General features: G+C 41.2%; 1 protein-coding gene across 1 annotated transcript; it reads right to left on the reverse strand.

Moving 5' to 3' along the window:
- Window positions 1–3,690: 3,690 nt before the first annotated feature.
- Window positions 3,691–16,504, reverse strand: kcnk5a (potassium channel, subfamily K, member 5a). Its single transcript, XM_041953866.1, has 5 exons — window positions 16,063–16,504; window positions 7,664–7,775; window positions 7,023–7,189; window positions 6,744–6,912; window positions 3,691–6,466 (listed from the first exon to the last, which is right to left on the reverse strand). The coding sequence occupies exons 1-5, from the start codon at window positions 16,246–16,248 to the stop codon at window positions 5,511–5,513; spliced, it is 1,590 nt and encodes a 529-aa protein (XP_041809800.1). The 5' UTR covers window positions 16,249–16,504; the 3' UTR covers window positions 3,691–5,510.
- Between the last annotated feature and the right edge of the window lie 9,117 nt (window positions 16,505–25,621).

Raw genomic sequence — 25,621 nt, forward strand, 5'->3', positions numbered from 1 at the left:
CCATCTTTCTGTCCCGGGATGGACAAGTGGTTGAGAGTGGTTGATTTATTCTGACACACTGGGCATTAGTAACTGTTTTAAGGCCTGATAGGTATTCAAAGAAACAGCTGAGTAGTGTGCACGTCATATGGTCCTATTGAGATTCATATGGTGGAATTAGCTTAAATCAAGTTAAGAAGATGATCTATTATTATTCATTTTATTCTTTTTTGGCATGTAAGACACAATGGGAACCAACATTAAGCGACTGGGTTGCTGTATGATCAGATTTTAATTGTGTTCGCTGCGTTTGCCAAGCAGGCTTAACACTGCCTCGCTTTAATCTTTTCACAAGTGCACTCTGTGTCTGGGAAACACAAACTTTGAAGAAGGTAGTGCAGTGTGAGAAACGGAGGCCAGAATACTTGCAGAGCTCCTTGCATAATATGACTCTCTAAATGAATAGTACACAGGCACACACCCACACAGTCTGACAGCCCTGCAGGTCACTGGGAGTTCAGCGTTGGGCTGCTTGTCTTAAACTTACGGTAGGAAGAGATTAGATTTTTGAGCGTAATAAATTCATCAACAGAAAATGTAAAGCTAAGAATAACAAAAATAAAAAAGCCCTTTTGACTATTCTCACTGAATATGGCAGGACAATATCTTAGCTTTGGCCCATGGTGGCTGGCCGTGTTACGCCATTCAACATATCTGTGTAAAATTTCAGCAGGTCATCGCACCAAGGGTTCATTTTCTGCGTCAGTGGACAGTGCATAGTTAGCAGTGCTTGGGAGGGGAACATTAAATGTGCATAACTGCATACCAGAAAAACTCCACATTGTGATTCTTTGAAACTGAAAACTTGTGTGAAAATAGTTCTGCTTTTGCACTTGACCCACTTATTAACATGCATCTTATAGAAATGTGGTCATTGTTTGCTGCTGCAATCAGTATATCCTGATGTGAATGTTTGAAATGTGTGAAACCAGTTCTATATAACCTGAGGAATAACTTCAAGCCTATAAGACAGTAATATAAATTCAAAGGTCAGTCATGTGCTGACTCTTTTATGACAAATAAAATCTGTCGGCGGAGTTTTGCAGTGGGAGTTTCTCGATGTTCAATAGCCAGTTTATGATGGTCAGCATTGTGTGGTTTTGGTTTCCAGATTCTCTCACTAGATTAGAAGTCATTAAAGTGAAAGGAGGAACATTATCTGAGAAAAGCAAACATCTCCTGATCTGTTATCCTCATCTTATCTCGCTCTTAAAAATCCCCCAACCAAGCAAAATCATCACTGCTGACGCTGTGGTAGAATGTGTGAATTTAAGTGCTGTGAAACTGCAGACACGAGACCCTCTGATCCTCCTGTACCTGTGGGTATCGCAAAATGAGCATGAGGGGATTCACAACCATGAAACAAGCATATGCACTGTGGCTCCTTTTTTGAGTTAACCAGCAGATAACACTGGCTCTGAATCATCCCTTTGAGTCCCATCACAGAGAGTGACTGAGACTAGTTGGAGATCAAATGCCAATTTTCACTGGCCCGAGGCATCTCCCAAATTGCACTTATTTCATGAGAAGGACATTCATTTGTTTCGTGTGTTTTTGCCTTACATGTCCACGGTCAAATTAAAATTTTTACAAATTATGACGTGAATGAAGCTGCATTAAGAAGCAGTGGAATATTTTGTTGGCCTGAGCTTTTGAAAGCTGTCACCATGATTAACGGCCCTGAAAACCCTCTTTCTCAATCAGTTTCGCACTATGAGTTATGAGGTCCAAATAGCTCTGTTTATTTTAATTGAAAGATTTGCTCTATGCTCTTATCACTGGTTTGAAGTGGGTGGCGTTCTGCTGCAAAAGGTGATGCACACATACTCCAGCGAAGCAGTCAAGGTTTAACAATATTTAAACTAAATCTGATGACAGTTTGTTTCTGTTACCAGGCTACTGTCAATTAAGTGACTCAAACCAAACCTGCACAGTCCAGTTGAGTGTAAGCTTTAAGACCAAACCCTTTGAGAGTGTTTGAGAGCGCTGAGAGTGAAGTAAAACAGGAACGTTGAGGGCTGGACAGCTAAATAATCAGTTGAAACGAGGTAGAAAGCTTAGTAAGGCAGATGGGAGGTGTAGAGTCAAGTAATCATTTCATCACGACGAGAGACCCCTTTCACAATGTCACATTGTCATTTGGTACATGACTTGAAGACGTAAGAGAGGGCTGATATCTGTAGTGCCTGAAATCCCACAGCAACAGGAGAAAGTCTTGTTTCCACCAGGCTCAGCACATTTTCACAGTGAGCCCTCTCCTTGGTTTGGTTCAGGAACCATCATCAGTTGAGTTGACGTTTATACGGGCAAAGCTTCCCCGACACCACCCCTTTCTAGTGAAACGATGATGGCGGAAATGCAGGTAAATATGTATCCTATATGTGTATGAATGAGAATTTCTCATGCCATCAGACTGAGAGGCAATAACATCATGTACGTGTTTCAGAAAGTTATAAAAGCACCAAGGCGTTGTTGTTCAATTTCATCTTTTACTGAAGGCATGGAGAACGTTAATGTTGACATTTCTTCACTCAGGGCAGAGCCAGAGTTATTGTGGTGAATCCACTCTGGCAGTGCTATTCATTTTCAGCCTGTGCCACAAACAGCGGACTGTTACACACAGGCTAATCTCACGTCTTTTTGCCAAATCAGGACACATCAACAGTCTGGGTCCAGTGGCTCCACACTTTCACCTGCATTCAATCAGTAACTGATACTCTAACATAAAGTGTTCAGGTGGCTTTTAAACAAGAAGAGATAATGTGCAAGAATTCTGTTTGTGTAGCATCTGACTCATTATTTGTTTATCCAGCGTCATTATTGTTATAGGCTTGCATATCAGCTTTCTCCTCCTTTGCAGTGGACTTGACCTGTCTGAAAGGATGACCTTGACGTTTCTGTGCATAATGAGCAATGCCAGGTGCCACTAAGTGCTCCATGCAAATTTTGAACAAGTTGCAGGAACTAGGACTCTAATTCCATAAGAATATCCACACAGAAAGGCAGGTGCCTTTGCATCTCCATTAAATCTTTAATTTAGATGTTACTCAGAGTCACATTCAGTAATGTAGGTTCGACTACACAACAAGAGATGCCAGCAGGTACATTTTTTTACCATGATCACTATCTTAGTTTAGCATGTTAACATGCTAACATTCATTAATAAGCATTAAAAATGAATACCAAGGCTGATGTAAATGCAATTTAGAAAATATTCAGTCATAAATCAAACAATTGGAACACACTGATGACACTTGAAAGTCAGGGAATAATCAGTCAGGATTCATCCTCTGGAGACCATGATTGTCTGCATAAAATTTCATGGTAATCCATCTAATATCTAGATTTGTATAAGTGAGATAACCCTGGTGACATTATCATAGTTATCATATAGTTCTCAAACATTTGTAAGCACTCCAAGTGCACTGACTGCACCTGGCGGTAGAAAAGCTTCTTTCATGTCTTTCCCATCTTTGGTCCGATGCTCGTTAAGCTCGATTGTTGTAATGCTTGTTAGTATGCAGACCCCTGATTGTAGTATGTATAGAAACATGTGTTTACAAGTCCGCAGCTGTCAGCATCTGTACTCAAGTATCAAGACTTAAATGGGATTTCATTTGTCAAATGGAGTCATTAAAGCTTACAAGCTCATTGAAATATTGATCACAAAAACACAAGTTTTATTAAATGTTTATTTACATGAAATATACCATTTTGTTTGAAATTCATATCCACATTTGTACAAACAAATAATTTAAATCATTAAAAAAAGAGTACACTAAAAACAACTGTACTGGAGTTTTACACAATGAAGCAACACCAAGAGGAAAACTTGGGACAATGGGTTCAACCAGTCTTACCTGTTCTTAGTCAATAATCTAGAGACATGCTTGAAATTTAGTCCAGATAAGTACCATGGCTGCATAACAATGCTGCACAAAGACATTAAGAACTACCGGTGAAAATACGAGATCGAGAGACAGGGAGAATGTTACATAGAAAAGAGTGGTGGCCCTGTGATCAAATAAAAGACGAGGAGAAGAGAAAACATAAACACCATGTATGCAAGATTTAACCCTATAGTGAATGAGTCAAAGTACATTCAACAGATGTTACATTGTGCAGTATATCCCTCTATATTGCAGTGGATTTAAGGCACCTCACAGCCATCAGCTGACATCTAACAACAGATGTGTGTCACATGAGAGCACAGGGAAATATTTTACAGTAACTGAGGGCACCAACTGCTGACTTTATGTCTCATGACTAAAACATACGTCAAGAGAGCATCGATCTGTTACAAGATAACCTTGGCAGCCCGGCATTAGCGGTACTTCAGTCATTCACGCCGGTACAAACCCCCAAAGGCAAACATGAGTAGCAAGGCCATGTCCTGAGCAGAGCTGTGTTTGTGACTACTGATGGACTTTCAGCCAATATTTACATGGCAAATACAATGAAGTGAAAGGGTGCTACAGAGACAAAAAGTGAGAATATCGTGGCTGTCAAGGTTTTGTTATGCACTGCCATGGTAGATGGCTCAGGATTGACATCTGACATGCTGTCAGCAGCAAAACACAACAGTAAAGTATGTGCCCACTAAACCAGCTCCCATTCTGACAGATGTCTATTGTACGTTACAATGGGAGGATCATTTCCAAAGCAGACAACGGTTTACAACCGTTGCTTGGAACAGAGGTGTTAAAAACAGGAAAATAAATCTAAGCTTAGTGTGTCTCTCTGGCAGGACGTTCAGATTTTGCCATAAAGTTTACTTTTGCTGGTTCTCGACTCCCGGGTGCCTATGCATCACTAATGACCTCTTGTGCACTCACAATTCTGTTCCTTACAGTCAAAATAAAAGTTATCAAGGACTTCACCCAAGAAACACCCAAGGAGAAGAACTGACCCTTAACCTCATTTTTCTCTAAGGACAAACTTTTGGCTCAGGTTTTAAAAGACAATCTGCACTGAAATGAACTTTGAACTGTTCTAATTTGGTGGAATTGTGCAATGGGAGAACCCATGTAGCCAGTGAATAAAAGCTACTATGTCCTTCATTTTAATAAATATTAGAAAAACACCAATATGGTGAATATGCATAGAAGAAACTATGGGAAACTGAATACATTTCCACACATAATTTCTTATCAACCTATGAGTAGAAAAAAGGACTTGTGGAAAATAGTTATTGGTTTCTTAAACCATATGAAAAGACATAAATAGAGCAGATGTGAAATACTCATAGGGTTACATGCCATTCTCTGTTGTCCATACCAAGGTTTGTTGGAGAGTTTATAAGAAGCTCAGCTCTTAGAAATAGTTAAAATAATGTCTATTATCATTTCTCAGATAAAAACAGAACATCCATTTGGAGTTTCATCTTGGTCTGAAAAGTGCAATGGGAATTCTGGTATTCGTTCCAACAATTCTAATTCGAATACATACACTTCAATACCAACAGCCAGAGATCAAGAGTCTGTGTTTTCTTCCTTTGCATATTCCTCTACAAGTTTCTCATAGGAGTGGCTGTGCTCAGAGCAGTCACTGGTGAACACAGACCCTTCAGATTCAGAACTCTCTTCCTCTTTGGAGTTTGTTTCAATGTTTTCATCACATGTGGTAATGGACAGTTTTGCTTTAGAATCGTCATCATCATCATCATCGTCGTCATTCTCCTCCTCCAAGTTATTGCTGAGAAAGTTCTCCTCGTCTATAAAAGTGATGTTTGCATTTTGGAACGTTAAGGGGTGGTACTCTTTAGAGTCCCATGTCCTGCGACCACCTGCTCCACAGTCTCCCACTCCTCCGTTCTCTAGGTCGACATCCTTGTCAAGCTGGTTCTCATACATTTGGTCCTGGTCGAGTTCTAGGTCACCCTCTACATGGTCCTCTGTTAGCAGCAAACCATTATCCGAGCCCAGGAGGTAGTTCTTGGACTTTGAAAAGGCAACAGTGACGCGGTCACTGAAACTATAGCGTCTCTTTTGCCGTGGTGAACGGTCCAGACTGAGGATGGTGTGACTATTAAACATGGGCGCATCATTGCAACTTTTAGAGCGACTAATCTCTTTAGCTTTATTGATGGCGTTGTCACTGGTGCCGTTGTGTCTGACATCTTTTTTGCTGCCAATCTGCTTAATCAAGTCATTGTAACCTTCTTGCTTCTTGGACAGGAAGCTGAAGATGTTGACATCATTGGGAGTGGGAGACAAACGAGGAGTAGCCTTGTGAGACTCTTTGTAGTGTCGGAGCTCATCGAGAGATAGCTTGCGCATCTTGCGCCGTTTCTTCAGTGCCTTGTGGGCCTCAATCACCATCCGCACTTTCCAGTTGAAGAACAAAGAAAGCCAAGCCAACCCCAGATAAATCCACACTTCCACAAAGTAACGGTAGAGAGCTGGGTATTCTTTATTCGGCTCCACACCTGCAAGGACCAGCAAAGACCATTTGAATTTAAAGTCCTGACCTGGTCTAATTTGATTAGCTCAATCAAAAGAATCCTTTAAGAGCCCATAAAGACCCTGGTATCCATGTGCAACTTTGATGTGATTAAATCATTTATATAAAAACTGTCTTGTAAATGTGATATGTTCAAAGCGATCAAGGGATGCCTTTTATTTATGCTTGTATATGCAGGTTTTCTGTCCAAACTTAATAAACTTAAAGTATGTATGTATAGAAGTATGTATATTTCATCTTACCTGCTACCAAGTCCCCAAAACCAATTGTGGTCAAGGTGACAAATGAGAAGTACAAGCCTTCAATATATGACCAACCCTCTTGGTACATAAACACAAAAGGTGGAAGGACTAAATGGACCAGCACACCCCAGAGGAGAAAAAGAGCTGTGCAGGTAAATTGAGCCTTTCTCTGGAAAAGAAAAAAATACAACAACATTGCTTCAGGTCAAAGTTTTGTGACACCACAGAGAGATTCAAGTACTTGTCCAAGAAGAGGGAAAAAAGCTCATATTAACTTACCAGTGAAAATCCTTTTTTGGTTAGGTACTGGCCTAGGTGCTTGGCTCTACCACCGAAGAATTTTCCTAGCTCACTGATCCAGGTAAGACATAAAGGCACACCAAACAATCCATAGAAGATGCAAAATCCACGGCCTGCTGAGGTTTTAGGGGCAATGTTCCCATATCCTTTAAGAACGTACAGTGAAAACAAAGTGGTTAGGGTTAGGTCGTTTCAGCCATCTACAGCTGTGTTCTGTATGTATCTGTAGTACGGCTTTACAGAGGGATAAAGACACTGTGAAGGATTTTTCTTTCCTTAGGTTAAAAAGGTAATATGACACGCTGTTTCCCCACGGACACAATTGAGGTCAACTCCCCCCACAGCAACGTCCCCCGCACCATGTCTCTGGGATGGCTGATGCAGTGCAGCTGTCGTGCAAAAACCATGCAACCAATACAGATGGGTTTTTTTTTTTGACCGTAACAGAATTTGTCTCAACGGAACAAAGAACAATTTTAAAAGTCTGCCTGACAGCTCAGCAGCTGTAACATTACTCAGTCGCTTTCTCTCAAACAAGTAAAGTTTGACAAAACTTAAAAAAAAGGCTTGTTTCCCATCAGAACTAGATCCAAAACTGCTGAACGTCCAACATTACTTACCGATAGTAGTGATAACAGTGGCTGCAAAGATAACAGCATTTGGCCAGTTCCAGTTGTTGAAGGTCTTGCTGCCAGTTATAGTGACGCCTTGGCCTGCAGCATCGGACACCACCTGAGGACAAAGAAGAGCAAAGAGCACAGCTGAGTACATATAAGCTTGAGTTCAGATTCAACTCACTCAAAAAGAGATGAGTGGATGCTAAACAAACGTATGCTATCAATTGTTGGTAATTAAAGACTCCGATCTGGCTTAGAAGATTAAGGAAGACAGGAAGTTTGTCGTGTGTAAGCTTCATTTCTTCCACCACATCCTTCCTGTGATATGTTGATGGTATCTGCAGTGGTACTGATGAGCTGAAACCCTTAGAGAATTGCTGTTAACCTGAGGGCTTTATGGTTCCAACCACTGCTTACATTGATAGGGAAACAGGAAGACAAGTGGCACATCCTTAATTAGCTATTTCATAACATGATGATGCAAGGATTTAAAAAGAAAAAAAAAACCCAGGTGCTTCTTCATTGTGCTGCTTCTTGTTTTTCATTTTTAATATCCCAAGCTTGTACTGAATATGTACAACACAAGAAATTCTTCAGGAAAGGGGTGTTATTTTGTGCTGAATCTACAGGCAATATGTTTCTAACCACCTTAGAGCAGGGCCACAAGTGGGGCCCATTGGCCTCCTTGACTTAGAGCATGGGATACATCAGCTCACTCTCGCAAGGAAGCTTTAGTGTTGTTGACATCCAGAGGAGACAGAAAATGCCTAATCAATCATTCCCAACCATATGTGTGCTTGAACAGCCACAACAGAAACTGAACTCCCCCTGTTGGATACTCAAACACCCGACCATGTGTCGTGGGACAATGCATTCCCCCCACGCCAACGTTTGTGTTTCTCCAAATGTGTCTGAACGGGGGAAATGTGCAGGGGTTGGCAAAATTCACATAAGCCCTTAAGTACTGGAAGATGCTTGGTTCTTTAATAATAACACGTCTGTGACAGTTCTCTGTAATTACCAGCACAAGGGGAGGCCATTCTTTTGTCTGCTGAAACAACACAGTTCCTCCGCTGGGCTTTAGGATGACCAAGTTTGTGTTCCAACCATGACTAGAAATTAAAGAGGGAAAACCTCACTTCAAAAAACCTCACACAACTGTCCTGCTTGCGCACTTTCACATTTGACAGCCCCCCTGACAGTCCACAGCATCTATAATTACTGGTTACATTTATATGCATAACCTCATTATTGTCCATGTTTAGCCTTAAATCTTACTTGGTATAAGCAGATTGCAGGAACCTTTGATAGCCCACTGCAGCATATCCCCCTTTGACCTGCTGAACAAGTACATAGATACACTTGATTTGCCCTCCAACTGTGTAGAAGTAGCTACATCTGATGAAGACAACGGACAGGCATATCTATTTTTTTATTGTAATCTATGCAATGTATTTCTTACCATCAAAATGTTCCTATACATCCACAAATGGTGAAACCAGTAGTGAAACAAGCAGAGACCAAAAGCAGGTCACGCTGGAAACTTGATAAAGAACATGCATGCTCATTCCTCAAATCTGCCCACAACAAAAAGGCTAAAGGGCAGGAATGGCATCACACGTGCACTCGGTTTCCAGCCATGTGGCTTGTACTAATGGAAAGTGATAAGGTGTTTACAGCAACAGAGCTGCACAAGATTTAAATGAAAGTACATTTAATATTCAAATGACAGACTGCTTTTGGTAAATCCCGCAAACAAAAACTGATTTCATTCCTTGTGTGGCCAATATGATTTTTTTTTTTTTTTTTTAACCCTACTGGCTGTAACTGTAACAGTTTCGGTTGTTTGAGGTCAGTTTCCATTGTGGAAAAAGTGAAAAAAGGGACAAATGTTATGTTTGTACGTCATGTCTGTGGCCTGTGTGTGGTCAGCTCTGCACCTTATTCCAGCCTAATGAGGGTGATTTGCACATGTTCACAGTCTGTCTGCCAGATAAAAAGTGCTGAAGTTTGAGACATTCAAAACGCTGATTCACAGGAATACAATGAGGGCAGAGTGCAAGCTAAATCATGGGAGTGAGTGTTGTGCCCTCAGTGCATGTCACTTAAATAGAGGACAAGGGTTGTAACCTTTAAAACCAAGACAGCCTTTAGAGGTTAACATGTTTGCTGTTATTGAAAATCTTTAAATATCCAGTACTGCTGCCATTCAACTGCCTTGTCTTTCACCTACACAAGCTAGGAAAGAGAAGTATTGTTTTTTTCTGTGTCCACAAAGCATTTATCAGGAAAAGATGCTCATATGTGACTGAACAGGCTTCGCAATGCATGAGGTCCATTAGAGGTTAAAGGGTCAGCCACTGGTCAACTCGTGGTTGCTTCGGGTCACAAATGACCCTGAGAACAACACAAAAAGCTTGAACACTGGGGTAGAAAGATAAAAGACACTTTGTGTCATACTGAGCCAAAACCAGTTAAGGAGGAAGTTGTTAAACTGGCTTCTCTGCAAGCTGAAACAGTGGACAACTGGCTATCAGACCAAGGCCACCAACATGGACATGCTCTGTTGGACAGTTTAGGAAAAATAGACTGGGTGGAACTGAGTGCTTAAGAGCAGCTAATTAGAAACCAATACAGCATTGGAAAAAATGACCCCAACCTTAGGAAACACTTTGTATAGAAATGACTTTTGAAGTTAAATAATAAATAAAACATAAAATAATGCACCAATCTTGGTCAAGAAACATTGCTGTTTTAAATCTCAAATCTCACCCAGTGTCTGACAAATGAAACAGAGAGAAAATCTCAGAAAATATTGTGTTAAATATGCCTACAATGAGCAACCTTTCTGAAACATTTTCTGTCAATGTGACTAGAGCTGAGAGAATTACTTGACTAACTATTTTGATAATCAGTCAATCATTTCCGTCATTTTTCAAACAAAAATAGTGGAAAACAGCCAGTCTTCCTACTCCTACTCCCAGCACCGGGTTGAGGCGTTGCTGATAGTGGGAATAAAGGCCCTGTAGAGCCGCCTCATGTGCATATTTCCAGACAGGTGATACGCAGACTGCATTCACAGCCATCGGTTTGTTGTGTGCACTCAATCATCTTATCAAATTACCAAAACAGGTAGTGCTCCTTGTCAGACTGTGATGGACGGTTTTTGGTTTTGTTTTTTGTTTTGTGACCCTCTTGCCATCGTTCCATCACTAACTCTGGTTTTCTGGAAAGGAACCCTTTATTCACCCAGATCAATGTGAAAATAATCCAGCTCTACATGCTGTTTGAACTTGGCACTCGCCAGATTCCCAATTTTTTCAGTTATTTCCTGACAGTCTTTTCTCTTTCCCCTCTCCTCTCTGTACGTTTATGAAGTAAGGTATATTTCCCTTTCAGTAAGTAGTCAGTGAAGAGAGACTAATTACAGATCAGGTCGGCACCTCTGTGGCACGTTGCAGCAGACAGGTTGAAGTGGGGATAAATCCACTTTTTAATCCCAAAAGTTTGAAAAATGAACTCTGAGCTCTCTTAGAGCAGAATCCGATGTGACTCTGGTTGTTTATGCATCCAGAAGCTCCGCTCCGCCCTCAGCTCTCTCCCCCAGAGCTCCCCTGTCTGGTCCCACACTATACTCCGCAGAGCCCGCGACATGCATTTCATATTGCACATCTTGCAATGTGGCTATTGTACATGCACACATCACGATGACCATGCTCAAACGATATATCGTGCAGCTCTAGTGTAGGCACAGCATGACAGAATGCAACTAAAACACAATTTATGCCATAAGCACATGCTGTCAGCTGCAGGTTACAGTGTCAGAGAGAGAGAACGAAGGGTGGAAGAACATTTCTGCAAGATCTCTGAAGACCTTTGGAAATGTTTTACTGATCTGAAATTAACAATTACTAAATCAGCAATCACTTATTATGTGATTATACATGTTTTTGATGTGGTTATACTGAAACAGACATCAGCTATAGAGCTAGAGACACTCAATGTGTCCACTTTATACAGCCTTATACAGCCATAAGAAGGATTGTACTAAGCTGTGATAAAACCTTCATCATATTGACTTACATTCATATTGAAAATCACAACGTGATGCCATAAAAAGCAACAAAAGCAAAAACACAATATCACACAAATCACATGACCATAACACAGTGTGTGCTACACTCTTCCACGTCAAACGACTCCCTTACTTCCGTAGAAGCCTAAAATATTGCCAAACTGCAGGCAGAGCAATCTGCCACTGCAACACTCTGGTAGCCAAAGAACGGTAAAAACCACAAAGACAAACTCCAACTGTAATCAGGACAGCTGGCGGCCCAGCATACCACTCCAGCTCCTAGGTATTTTTCCACTTCCAGCACATGAGCACAACACTGCAGCCTGTGGGAAGGACTGACTATGTCACTATTGATTTCTGATACAAGATGCATGGGTTCCAAACAATGCGCACAAAAACAAAGAGATTTCACTGAGCAAACAAATCAAAGAGCTGCCACAGAGTGTGGGGGCGATAGAAGAGAATCTGAGAGGGTGCAGGTGCTGTTTGCCTCATTTATTTCAACACAAAAAACAACCACCTCAACAAATTCAAATGAGAAGAAACAGATGCGGATTAAGACAAAGTACAGACGTTTGTCCATCTTACAGCTTTTTCTGGATTTGGTGAAGACACGAAGAAGCAAGCTGTGAAATTCCAGCAGAAGGATTAATCGGATCATATTACACTATTCACAGAATACGCACGAGATTCAAAGACTGACCTCATTAACATCACGAATGGGACTTTTCTTTGTAAATTAACCTTTAAGTAACTTACACTCAAGTGAAACTTGGTTCGGACTTGTTGCAGGGTGAAACTAGGTTAACCTTAAACAGTGTAGACTGGTTGCATTGATATACTGACTTAAACTGTCACATTGTACTGACGATGTACAGTGCAGTCAGCCATCTGGGGCTGAAGTCAAATCTAATTAGGCATACAAGGCAAGAAGGACATTTCTGTCTTGTTAACTAATTGCGTAAACCCAAACTCATGACATTAAAATACATGGCTACCTTCCATGACTTCAGTGTATTTTTTTTTTCCACATTTCAAAAGGGAAAGAAAGACTTGGCTATTTCAGGCTTGGGCACATGACAAAGTTAGATATCTCTGAAAACAGAGTGCTACTTCATTCATTCGTGCTTTTTGCATTCTTACCAGGGGCCATGTTTCACTTCACGCATGTGACAGTAGTGTGTTTGCGAGCTTCTCATTTGGCCACACAAACATGATCTTTGAGTAATGTGGAACAGGACAGTAACACAAAAAGTGAAATCAAAGAAGCCAGTGCTTTCGCTGTGGAAAGGCACATTTTAAGTGCCCTCACAGTTTGATTCACTACAGGCACCTCTTGGCCCGGATATTCTGGGCTGGGAAAAAAACTATTTTTCCAACATCATAAAAATGGTCACATTTCTCCTTCAGCTGAAAACTTGAACACACCGCTGCTGATCTTTCTTTACAGAACTGAATGCGACACACAGTATGTAGCCACAGTATGAGGTATTTGTATAACCCATGCCATCAGCATGTCCACTGACATGTCGTGCTGTGTATGAGTTTCATGTTGTATAACACAGATGAATAACTGATATGGGAAACTGCTCATATTTAAGGTTATTTTACATTTTTACTGTTGATTTGAAATGTTAATTAGTACTTTAAATACATGAAATGACTGATTACATGGTGCTAATTGATCACATTAACAAAGTTTCTGTGTGTTTTGAAAGGGTCTATCTTTACGGTGTCCCTGTCCAGAGAAATGTGTGTAGATAATTGCTAAAAGTTCCATGCATTCAAGTATAGACTGGAGGAGTATGTGCGATGCTGGAAACTCTTCTCCCGCCTGTGTTCACTGTGCTTCTGGGCAGCACTGAAACAAAGAGCACGCCGCTCACACTACATGCTGCGACCAGAGCGACTCAGTCCTGCATTCTTCCTTGCAGCAGAGATGTGCAGCCACCCCCGTCACTGAACTTTTACAAACAGCCTCTCGAGAGCTGGCATCGATGGACCATAAAATCTAATCTGTAAACTGTGACCACTTCAAGGCTTGCAGTGTTAATATTGCACTCCTTGTTAATAAAACAGAGAGGACTAACTTTTACAAGAGCCCTGCCTTCTCTCGTTAAAGTCTGCTTATATTTTTTAACTGTTAACGAGCTGAGAAAAGTTTCCACGACGGAAACCTTGTAGAATCTCAGCTCCTGCCACTAGTAAAGCTGATTAAGGCGACTCAAGGGTGATACTGTATGTTCATCTGTTTTAGAAACGGAGCCCTGGAGCGGCCATAGACAGAAATAATATACATATAAAAGGTCATGTTTTGCTACATCAAGCACTGATCGATAACCTTGGTAGCCTACTTTAGATGAACCACACCAACCTCCATATGATGAAAGCCTGGATGGTTTATGACAGTTACAGCAGCCTGGAAAAGAGTCATATGGGGCACTGAAGTTGATGGCCGTGTTCACTGGGAGGCTGCTGAGGCCGGTTACATTTAGATTTGTCCTTAGCAAGGAAAATGGTTTCCACCTTCCACGCAGCCTCAAGAATACACCAGTACATCATACTGGACAGATACATACATGGATCCAACAACACACACCCACCAGCATCAGGTTCTCTAACTCCACATGCACGAACACACAATCTCAAGGCTCATTACAACGTGGATGTTCTATTCAGTTCTGTTACGGCAGAGGGGACAAAACTCCTGCTGGATGAAACTTTTTTCTATGCCGACGACCAGATGGGAGGAGCACAGAGTGTGGGTTGGGGGGGTGGCTGGGGTCGAGTGCTATGGTGTGTGCTCTGTGTTCAGTGATCCAGTTTCACCATTATATGCCGCATATCGTCGTTTTCCAAGCTACTGCAGCTGTCAAACGCGTTCAGGGCTTTGGTCATACAGAAGCAGACAGCTTCATCTGAAGTAGATAGAAAAAACTAAGCTTATACATACACATATACACTTTTCTTGTTCACACAAATGAACAAAAAGCCCCCACATATGGCATAATGTGGGCTCTGTCCCTCAGAGAGCATGCACGAGCAGGAAATGTTTCAGTACTAGTTGAGGCGCCTCAAGAGTTCAACCAAAATCAGCAGCTTCTCACACTCTCCCAACCCCCCCCCCCCCCCCCCCCCCCCCCCCCCCACCCCCCACCCCCCCCCCCATCCTCTCCACTACATTCAGAAGCAAACTCTGCCACTGCAGGGGCTGGGCGGTCACAGAGGTGATTTGAATGGGGGGAGGTTGGTGGGCATATCCCTTTCAGTCCCCTCAAACACAAAAAGGAAAAGCACAGGGAAGCAGAAGGGGGGATGGGGGGTAATAAACCTCCCTCATACTGATGTGGGCCCAAAAAGGGGCACAGGTTGAGACATGTTTTGGTCATGCTCACAAGTGCAAAAAGCTTTAAAAAAGCAGCACTGCAATAATTCCTGCGTTAGAGTTATTAGCGCAGCAAGGACTCCTCAGAGATAGTGTGTTGCACTTATCTAGCCTGGGGAAGGATTCCTCCTTGAGACGTGAAGATTATGTCTGCTTGTCACACTCAAACATCGCAAACAAACAGAGCATCAAGGTCGGAAAGCCTCCACATTTGCAGGGAAGTGAACAAACAACATGCGATGGGGCAAACACCTGTGAAATCACAGGAGTGTTGACTTACTACGTTCATTCAGTGCCGATGGTAAAACCGCAGAGGTCAACAGCACCGGCTTTACTGCTGGGTAAGGAATTGTCATCCTGACAAGTAACTGGCAATAGAACACCGTGTATAGCAGATTTTAAAGGGCCGAGGTTACAGATTGGCCCTCCACACCCTGTATCATAATCACTGCTCCAGACATACAGGCTGCCTGTTTTACAACAGAAACTGAATTCAGGCAGGTATTACAACATCTCATCATGAGGCAGTGACACAAGGACCCCCCCTCCAAAGAGAACACCACAGTACATCCACAAGTCTGTCCAGGGGCCTTCTAACAGTGCAGGGAATTTCAATGATAGCTGCCTTCATGACTTCATGCTGTTACAATAGTCAAGATTCAGCCTTCTTGCATATAAACTGCGGCTGTGCTGACCCACAAAGATGACCCGTGGACCGACGAAGCCTCAAGAATTTGGTTAGTGTCTGGTGAAAGCTTACTTACCAGCTGAGGCTCATTTAGCCCTCATGTGCCACCCGTTTCAAGTCACACTGCAGCAATACAATCATTTAAGGCAGATCAGATGATTCACATCCTCATGTGGCCTGACAGAAGCTCTGCACTGGGATGTGTTTCATGAAGTCAGAGAGGAAAAGTGTTGAGTTTAAGACGCTGTCCATACCTCTAATATTCTGTCCAAATCAGCTTTCGTCAGACAGGGATAGTCCTCAAGTATTTTATCCTTCTGGGCACTGTACTGAGCTACAGCCAGTTTCCAGTTGGGCTCCTCCAGGACTTGAAAAATTGCCGCCCCAATGGACAGGTAAAAAATAACGGCAGAAGTCAACAAGGGGCCTTTATCTACCATACTTAGGTACAATGACTCAACTTGGAGAGCGCGGGAGAGGGGAAAAAGAAAGAGAAAGGAGGGGGCAGACAGCGACAACAGCCGGAGTTATGCGGGACTCATTCTCAGCAAGGCTTGCAGCTTACAAAAGGCTTCTCCTTCCGCGCGAGGGCTGTGATGATGAGTGGAAGGTAGCAGCATTGGCCTCCAACATAACAAGACGAGCGCGAGGAGACAGCTGCACGAGCGCGCGTGGAAGCCGAGCCGCAGTAGTGCCGTCTCCACGTGCGCATCCGGACAATAAAGCTGCTCGATTCCTCCAGTGAGGGGAGGGGACGGGAGCGCGAGGGCCCGCCCACGCGCGGAGGGAGGGAGGGAGGGAGGGGCGGTGGGGACACTGCTTTCATTTCAGCACAGGTGTCCTGCTGTGGCATCCAGGAACACTGGGTGATTCAACTCCACAGTGTTTGCTTCACATTTTAAGCCTAATATAACATGTGATACCATTCAAAAGAGAGAAATGACTCAAATCATGAGTCAAAATTAGATTTACATTCGAGAAAAGACAAGAGAAGACAAGTAAAACAATTCCAAGACTCACTCATGCACAATTAGTCATAAAATTCTGTGCGTGTGAGTGTGTGTGTGTGTGTGTGTGTGTGTGTGTGTGCTGTTCCTATGCTATCATTGACATTTTCTTGAGTTTCTTGAGTTTAGAGAGGCTTTCTTTTTTTTTCTTCTAAACATATCGTAGCTGCATATTTTTGAAATATTGTCTACTACTTTTTATCATGTGCCTCAGGATTAACACCAACCGTAACTTCAGGAGATGATGGTGTGGTTTAATCCATAAATGTTCTGTATTCAATAGAGTGCAGATGCCAGATTTTTGATCTGTCTTTGGTTGAACTGATTAAAAACTCCCACCAGACTGACTTGAAAACCAGGCAAACACTGGCTTGTCGTGCCACTGTATATGCATCTCCCCACAAAAATACAGGTTTTATATTTTCGCTTCATTTTCGTGCAGCCATGGTGAGTCACGGTGAGATTTCAAATGCTCATGGTTGCAAATGTTGTCACATTACTTTAAAGAATGCCACCATAGATGATAAAAGATTGTATGCTATAAATACCTTAGCGGTTTCTAAAGAAACTCAGTGCACTGCCAAGAACATGCATGACATGTCAAAACCAGGCGTGGCCAAAGTATCTAATCAGTGATAGCATTTCTAAACATGCAAATGAGGAGGTGGAGTTAAAAGGTGGTGATTAGACGCAGCAGATGCACCTAAAGGCAACCTGAGTCAATGTCCAGAACTCAACTGCTCAAATGTTTGCAATGCTGTGAGGAGCAAAGATCAAACAAAGGAACAAATATATTGATCAGTGTTTAAGTAGAGCCACAGATCCTGAGACAGAGATAGCACGGTTTATTAGAGTAGCTGTCAATCAAAGTTCAGAGCTGTGTGTCACTTGCACTAGTTTGCATTAGAAGATGTGAGAAAAAGAAAAAAAATGATTGATTTATTATACCAAAATCACTGTTATCACAAGACGTCAATTCCCTTAAGTCTAACAGTGCAAGTTGTTAGATATCGCCAGATGATCACCAGTGTACAAATACAGGTAAAAACTCAAGCTGCTCGTTTAGAGATAATTGCACTCCCTAACAGTTCTGTAGTGCTTTGCATTTAGTAAGTAAGGAACAATAATCACACCAATCATAATCCAAGAAAACACAGAAAACAAAGGAAGATAACTACCTGAGTCATTTAGATCCATTTACAGGAGTTTTTCAGATTCTGAGAGCTTGAATTTGACATGTACACACTTTGATTTTTGCTGTGTGTGTCTGCTTTTACTTGCCTTACTTTATGAAGTTCATTTCAACCTTCTCTGGAGCCCCGATGATCTGCATTTAATAAAGCAGAGATCAAATTAAATGAAAGTAATAGTTTGACATTTTGTGAAATTCACTTTATTTTATTGCCTTGTTTCGTTTTTGCGAAGCTAAGTTTACTGCTGACACTCTTGGCGAGAAAGCACACAAGGATAGGGAATTAGGGCAATGATTTTCAACAGCGATGTGTAATGTAGTGTAAACAGTTAAAAAAAAGGCTCTTACAGACTTATGCAAAAGCAGGCACTTTTAAAATCAGCTGACTCAGCCGTGTGCTGGTTTCAGGGGCACTGGCGGGCAGAGTCTGAGAACAGAGATGAACTGCGAGGCAGCTCAGCATGTTAAACAACTACACACGTTCTTGCATAACAACCATTCCTGCTTTGTAGTATCAACACCCAGAGGAAAACTTGACCTTCTCACCTGCAGGGAAAATTCACATGTCACAACAAAATGCAACCTGGAAAAGAAGTTCAAATGATGGAACTTTACAAAGTCATCATTTTTGTTAATGAATAAATAATTTTATTCTGCTTTTCAAACAATAGATCAGAAACAACAAAGACATTCCATTAGCAGAGTGATTATGACAGCAGTACCATTGAAATGCTGTTCACGCTGGAGACTGATGTTACCTTTATACCTTTATGTTAGCGTTTGCTAATGTCCATTACAGCTTAGCACTTAATACAGATTTTTTAATGTGGTTACGTATGTTTTACTGTACTTTGCAGAGCTAAAAATATTTTTTTTTACCATCCAATAGTAGCAAACCATTGTATGTTATTATCTATATCTCACTAATGTGCAAACCCAGAATTTTGCATTGTGAAGCTGTCCTTCACAAGGCATATTATTTTTTACATTCTTTTTGTGTATAATGTACAAATGTATATAGTTGATTTTATTTTGTATCATTATCGTCGATTTATTTTCTCCCTCCTTTTTATTCTTGATCTCTGGAACGACTAAATGTCCCCATACTAGGATCAATAAAGTTTTATCTTATCTTATTTTATCTTTATGAGCCAAGGTATACAGAAGAAGAACTTTTGCAAATGGAGACCGAACGGGCCAAAAGAGAGAAAGAGGGCAGACCTCTGTGGAAGCTGTATTTATTTACTGGTTGTTGAGTAAGTCATTTCATGCACCTGCAGGTATTTAGAGCTGACTACCTGATGGTTGAGTACAGCAATGCTCTTTAGCAAGTCCTATCTGTCTTATTTAACAGTAGTCTGAACCAGTGCATGGAGTGTGGCTAACAGTCGAGAAAATACAGGACTAAAGGAAAAGGGCTGTCTGATGGCAAATATAGATGAATATATAAATATACTATGTAAATATATAATATATATAAATATAGTGTACACTTGAACTGATATTCATTATTTTATGGGCCTAAAATATGTTTTGCTGCTGACTTTATCCACAGCAGTACATTGCTCAGCCTCTGTGCAGCCTTTTCAGACTGGGGGCGTGCTGACCCCTGTCTACTGTATGTAGTACTATACATACATCTAAAAGATGGATCTTTTCTGAATATTGTCCCATTGGACTGTCAGATACAGTCTAAGGCCAAACATCCACAGATGTCCAGAGATGCCACTGTGCTGTAGAGCCAGTGAAGGGCGTCACGGTGGTCTGGTGAAAAGCCCTTTGGGATGCAAGGGGACTTCCGCAGTCTCTGGCAGGCCAGATAAGACAACCAGAACAAAGTGTCTGTGGATGCATGAACACATGAGGACGGGATCTTTTAAGAGAGCTTCTGAGCTGCAGCTGCATGAGAATGGAGTATCGCTCCGGCACTGCCTTCAGTGGTGGTCAGGACAGGTTTGCACTGTTGCCTGATATTTCACTTGTATATATTTGCAAGAAGGTGATCTGTTCGTTTCAGTTACTATCATACTCTGAAGAAACACTCACACAACAGCGACAATCATACTAGACGAGATGTAAAGCATTGATACACTGTTCACTTGGTGGAAAAGTCGGGTTGTATAACCAAAGTAGACACTTTTAATGAATGACCTCAAACAAAACCTGCTTTGGGTTTATTCTGTTCTCTCTGGGCCTGCCCTCTCACAGGTAGTGAGAAATTGCGAGAAAATCTTGCTTTTGAGATATTATGATAATGAAGAATTTATACTGTAGTAAATTTTGCTAAAAAAGAAGCCCCTGATCCCATTGATAATACCTCGTATTTAAATAGCCAATAATAGTCATTGTTTTCTCTCAATCACTGAAATGTCTAAGTGTTTATAGTGCGTGCTTCCTGTTTGTTAAGTAATATTGTATGCCATCTCTTTGTAAAGGATTATTTTTAGCGTGTGAAGGTGTGTACAGTGATTTGACCATGCTTCCTAGTCCCATTGTTTTATGTTTGTGTCGTGGTTCTTTCCGAGCTTCTCGGTGGGAAGGAAACCCGCACAATCAGACGGCAAATTTGCTTCTGGTTGGTATGTGTTTCTTTGAGTTTGCATTTTTACAGCATGTGTTCCCAAACACACAGAAATCAGAGGACCCAAAGACAGATTCAGATTCCAAAAAGAACATAAAGTGGTGCATGCTCTCTGTCGGTAATACGTTTTCAAAAATCTTATCATTATTAATGACTAGGTTTATTTGAGCCTGGACTGATATCATGTTTATGGTCCAATAGGAAAATCAAATTGGAGTGAATAAAATTAACCATCTGTTATGTACAATGTGTCTCCCTTTAAAGTACATTATGCACTAAAAAAATAATGCTGAAATTGAGCTGCACTATACTAAAAACAAAAGGAAAAGAAAGAAAGCTGATACTCAGCTGTTTGATTAAATTTAATTTCAATTCTACAGAATTCTACAATTTAAAACATACTGTTCAACTGAAACCTGTGTCACCAGATGAAAAGGCTTATTTTAGAAAATGCTCCAGAGCAGGTTAGCATAGACTAAGTATTGAGTGACGAGTCAAACATAAATTAGAGATAGCCTCAAGCCAAGGTGCTGCACTGATTTCATTGCTGAGATGAGTTGCGGCGCTGAGTTGCACTGAGGACGTCTGAACTGCAGAACCTGTTGGTTCACTATGCAAATCCTGAATCATGCATGTTCCACACTGAAAGTGAAACTTTATAAACTTACTGTGTTAATACCTGTGTAGACCATGTGTCACAATGGCTCATTTATGCTGTGAAGTGAAACTGATTTAATACATTGTTCACTGTGTTTCAGATTTGTATTCCTGGTCCTGCAGAACAAATAATCTGTTTGAAAGCTTCTTGTCTCTGGGCTCTGCTTTTGTGCAACCATGCAACATAATTCCTCTGCCATGTACTGAGGGCCTTTAACAATGCCAGTTCAGTTTCAGTTTCAACAGAATATCATTTGAATATTTTCATTGAATACATTCACACTGACCATTTATTGTGACACAGGGCTTTGTTTGTTGTAAACCAGTTTTCTGGTTTCACTCTGAACAACAACAGCCCGATCAGCATGACGGGATTAGGTGAGAGGAGGCAGAGGCTCAGAGCCCATAGACATTCATGATCCCCTGGTCCACCATGAATGAGATGAGATTGAATGTCATGGTAATTTACATTACCAGGCATATAAGGCCTAACCAAGAGATGCTATAAATTTGCATTATGGGAAGCATTTTGGAGTTTGAGCCATACTTGGTACCAAAGGTTTGGATATCTTTGCATCTGCTGCATCAATATTGACCTTTTGTTTTTTGCCATTGCTGCAGTATTCTTTAACTTGTATGATAGCAAAGTGGGGCAAATAACGAGAAACCAATAACTGATCGAGAGAAGGAATTATTTGCAGAGTTAGTCACTTTAATCACTTGACGAGACCATGACAGTATCCAAAATCACTCTGTCGACCCTATTATCATGGTGGTGTAATGAACAGTCCAAACAGCACTGTGAGCATTTGGTGCAGACCATGCAGTGCACAGGTAGGAGGACAGACATGAACAGGTGGGAGGGCCACTCAAATGAGCCAGTGCAAAGTGAGTTTTTGGTATTTTGGAAGAGTTATCATGAAACCAAAAAACGTAGAATATAAATTTCCTTGTAGCAGACAAAAAAAGCCTTTTAATTTCTGCAGTTAAAGCGGGAATGTCGCTAAATCAATATGCGTGATTCTTACAGAACCTGCTGTCCACAGGCACTTTACGCTGTATGAAAAGCTTCTCCTTCAGTTGATTAAATCTCTGCAGCCATCTGAAGGCAGCAGGAAAGTTATGTTGAGATACATCGGATGTCTGGAGTTGATTTATCCTGTGCATCACAGCCGCCTTTCCAACATTTCAGAGGTTCATGTTTTATTCATGACATGTGTTACATAACAAATGCTGCTGTGTTGCATTTTAAGATATGATTTTAGTGCTCAGGAGATAACTGGCTTTCCCTCTATTGTGAGAAGGAAGTTGGGAATTTGGACACTTATGAATCATCAGAAATTTACTTTACAGGTAAAAAGTTTCACAACTGTAATTCTTGCATCTATCAAATAATACAGATTGCATTACAGGGCTATTAGCTGATTGTTTGCTGAAAGCAGTGTACATGCCATGGATGCTACTTGTTTTTTGTTCCATTGTGGGAATTTTGATGGCACTGTAGTGCATAAGAATTTGGACACTTAAATAAAATGTTTGAGGCGAAATGTACCATATAGCAAATAGGAACTGATTTTGGACCATGTCCATGTGATTTTCACTTGTATTTGTACAACAAATATAAATCCCTGGATCAAAGACATATAAAGTGCAGGTAGTGTTGAAAGAAGAAGAATTACAATAAATAAAGGATGAGGTCCATCTAAGATTGGATTTAGAAGTATATCACACAATAATGGTGGTATGGACAAGTGGTATGATTACACAACAGAACACAGTGCTGTCAGGGTGTGAAGTAGCGATAGATTTACCAGAATATCGGGTCGTGACATTTCCTTCAACAACATGCAATGGGAAAATCATGAAAAATAAACAAATATGCTCTCTGGGAAAATTGGATAAGGATAAGGTGCTGGTGTTATGTATGCTTTCCAAACATCAATGTTGACCCATTAAAAAATGTTTTGGATTATCACAAGGTCTCCTGTGAGAAGCCTCGTCAAGTTCATATTTTCTAGTTACTCTTAAATTGGGTTAGTGGATTCATTGCCAAAAGTTTCAAGCATTCCCTCCAAAAGGCCAGGCTGGAAAGGTTGAAACAGGCAACGCTGTGTAAACTCCGCAGGTGTTTTACGTTGCCACTCTCTTCTCGTGTACAGGCTTGTCTGAGCTGCAGAGAAGGTATAAGTCAGTGTGGAAACGCTGTGGGATGAGCGAGTACAACTGTTCCCGAAACAAAGATTAGTGCTCAAGCGTATGACAGGCACAGGAGTCCCGGAACAAGCTTGCAAAATCAAACACACTTCATGTCATATCAGAGCTCAAAGTTTACTTCTATTATCAGGAAACTTTATCACAGGGTTACATCACATCGTTTAATAATAAGATTACATTAGGCTACTAATGACTCAGAAATAAACATAATCCTGTCAACAAAACCCAGTGTCTGATCATGATAATGCAAAAAACGATTTTCCATGCATTAAGAGGTGCTGTTTCTATAACAAGAAGAGCTGATACAAAGCTTTCCTTCAACAGTGACCACAACCATAACCATAAGTTGTAAAGACAAGCGTTTTATAACAGCCTCATATGACAAAAGTCACAAGTTTACAAGCACTTCTTGTAATTCAGCATATAGACATCTTTATAAATCGTTGCCCTTTACTCTGCAGTGGACATGACGCTGTAAGCCAGCGACGAACACGCCCTTTTATCATCAGACTGTGTTGTTTCTCTATATCTCATAAACATTTTAGTTACACAAGCCTTCATCCTCTGATGGGCAGCCTGAAATTGCTGTGTTACGTAAGGACGTATCCAGAGCATGAAAAGGTTGTGTGACCTGAGCAAGAAATGATCTGCAGTATTGTAACTCAACAGGACCAAATGCTGTCTGTAAACTATTAGCTGCTCTCATGTTCTTTAACTTGCTGTAAAACAGTTTGCAAATGGTCTAACAAAAAACTCTCAATAAAGCATTTTAATCACCAATGATATGGGTTTTTGATGGGGATGTGTGGGGATGGGACTTCAATCTTTCTTGGATTTCTAACGTTATTAAATAAAGACTTGTCGGCTGTTGTGGAGTGACTTTATGGTGCATGCTGCAACGCCTGTACGTGGAGTTCATACTATCACAAGGTCAAGCTTTACTTGTCTTGCTTTGCCCTTCAAATGTATTCTCATGTAAGAATCCAGGCGGAACAGTCAGCCTGTACTGCACCAATGTTTTGCACCCTGGTGACCAACTTGCAATTATAGCAGTTTTAGAGCAGGCTCAGGATCAGAGGGCTGATGCACAAAGTTTGATATTATTTTTTGTTTTTGCAGCTTTTTGAAAACCCAACACCTTATCAAAACTTTTGGTGTCAGATGGTTTTTCCAAAACATTAATCTTCATGTTGAACATGAAAGCTGTCCCTGAAGTCAGTGACCACATCTCAAGTATCCAGAACAACACGTTTAGACTCTGCAGCTGTGTAGACTGTCAACACAGAATACACCCACTTGTGTGCACTCATGTTTGGCTAGTTGCAGTTCATGACACTTCAGTTAACAGTTACATTTACTTTAATGTAATTTAGTGTGCTGTAGTTCAAACTTTTGCACCTCTGTTATGTTGAATTAAGTTTTGAACAGCAGGACTTTGACAGAGCTTGTGACAGTCCAATGTCGTTTTACTGAAAAGATAAGGAGGATTTGGAGAGCTGATCTGCTGTTTATGGTGAAGCGAGACAGACAGGGAGGGGTGGGCTGTCGGCCGGAGGACAGAGTGGAAGGACTCTGGGCAATGCAGGCAAGGATCATGGACGGATATGTTGTGAAAATTAGGCAAAATTCAGGAAACCATGAGGAAAATACAAGCAAAATTAGAGCATCGCCATAGTGTTAATACCACTCTGGCAAAACTGAACAAGCTGATGAAGACTGGTGCGGGTTGATTGGCGGGAGGAGGCAGGTGATTGACAGCAGGGGGGACACACTTTTTTGTGTACTTTTGTAATTGTGGTTATGTTATAGATTGTACTTCAGGTTATCAGTATCCTGCAATCTGTTGAGCACTCTATAGTGAGTCAAACACAGACATGTAAACATGCTCAGAGTTTCACTTAGACAAACTCAGACAGACACACTAACACGCAGGTGTAGAACAGGATCATTTTTGTGTTCTCGCCGCAGGGCCCCTGAAGTGATACTGAATCTTTACAGTGGTCTGGTTTATCAGGGAGTGAGTAAACAGACCACTGTTTCCACTCAGTTTACCCACAGGAGTGTTGAAATATATGGTTCTTGCCCAAGAGGTCAAGACCAGATCACCATTTATGTTCTCTAATCTACAAATTATATTGTGCTGTGTCACTAACATGTTGCTG

Source organism: Chelmon rostratus, chromosome 15 (assembly GCF_017976325.1).
Source record: "Chelmon rostratus isolate fCheRos1 chromosome 15, fCheRos1.pri, whole genome shotgun sequence".
Lineage (NCBI taxonomy): Eukaryota > Metazoa > Chordata > Actinopteri > Chaetodontiformes > Chaetodontidae > Chelmon > Chelmon rostratus.

Bases quoted from the DNA above. Each gene is read 5' to 3' on its own strand.
- kcnk5a (XM_041953866.1), bottom strand. From the start codon at position 16,248: ATGGTAGATAAAGGCCCCTTGTTGACTTCTGCCGTTATTTTTTACCTG. The intron at 7,776-16,062 runs GTATGGACAGCG...CTTTGTCCTCAG, and splicing joins ATTTGGACAGAATATTAGAG to GTGGTGTCCGATGCTGCAGG. The intron at 6,913-7,022 runs GTAAGTTAATAT...TTTCTTTTCCAG, and splicing joins CCAAAAAAGGATTTTCACTG to AGAAAGGCTCAATTTACCTG.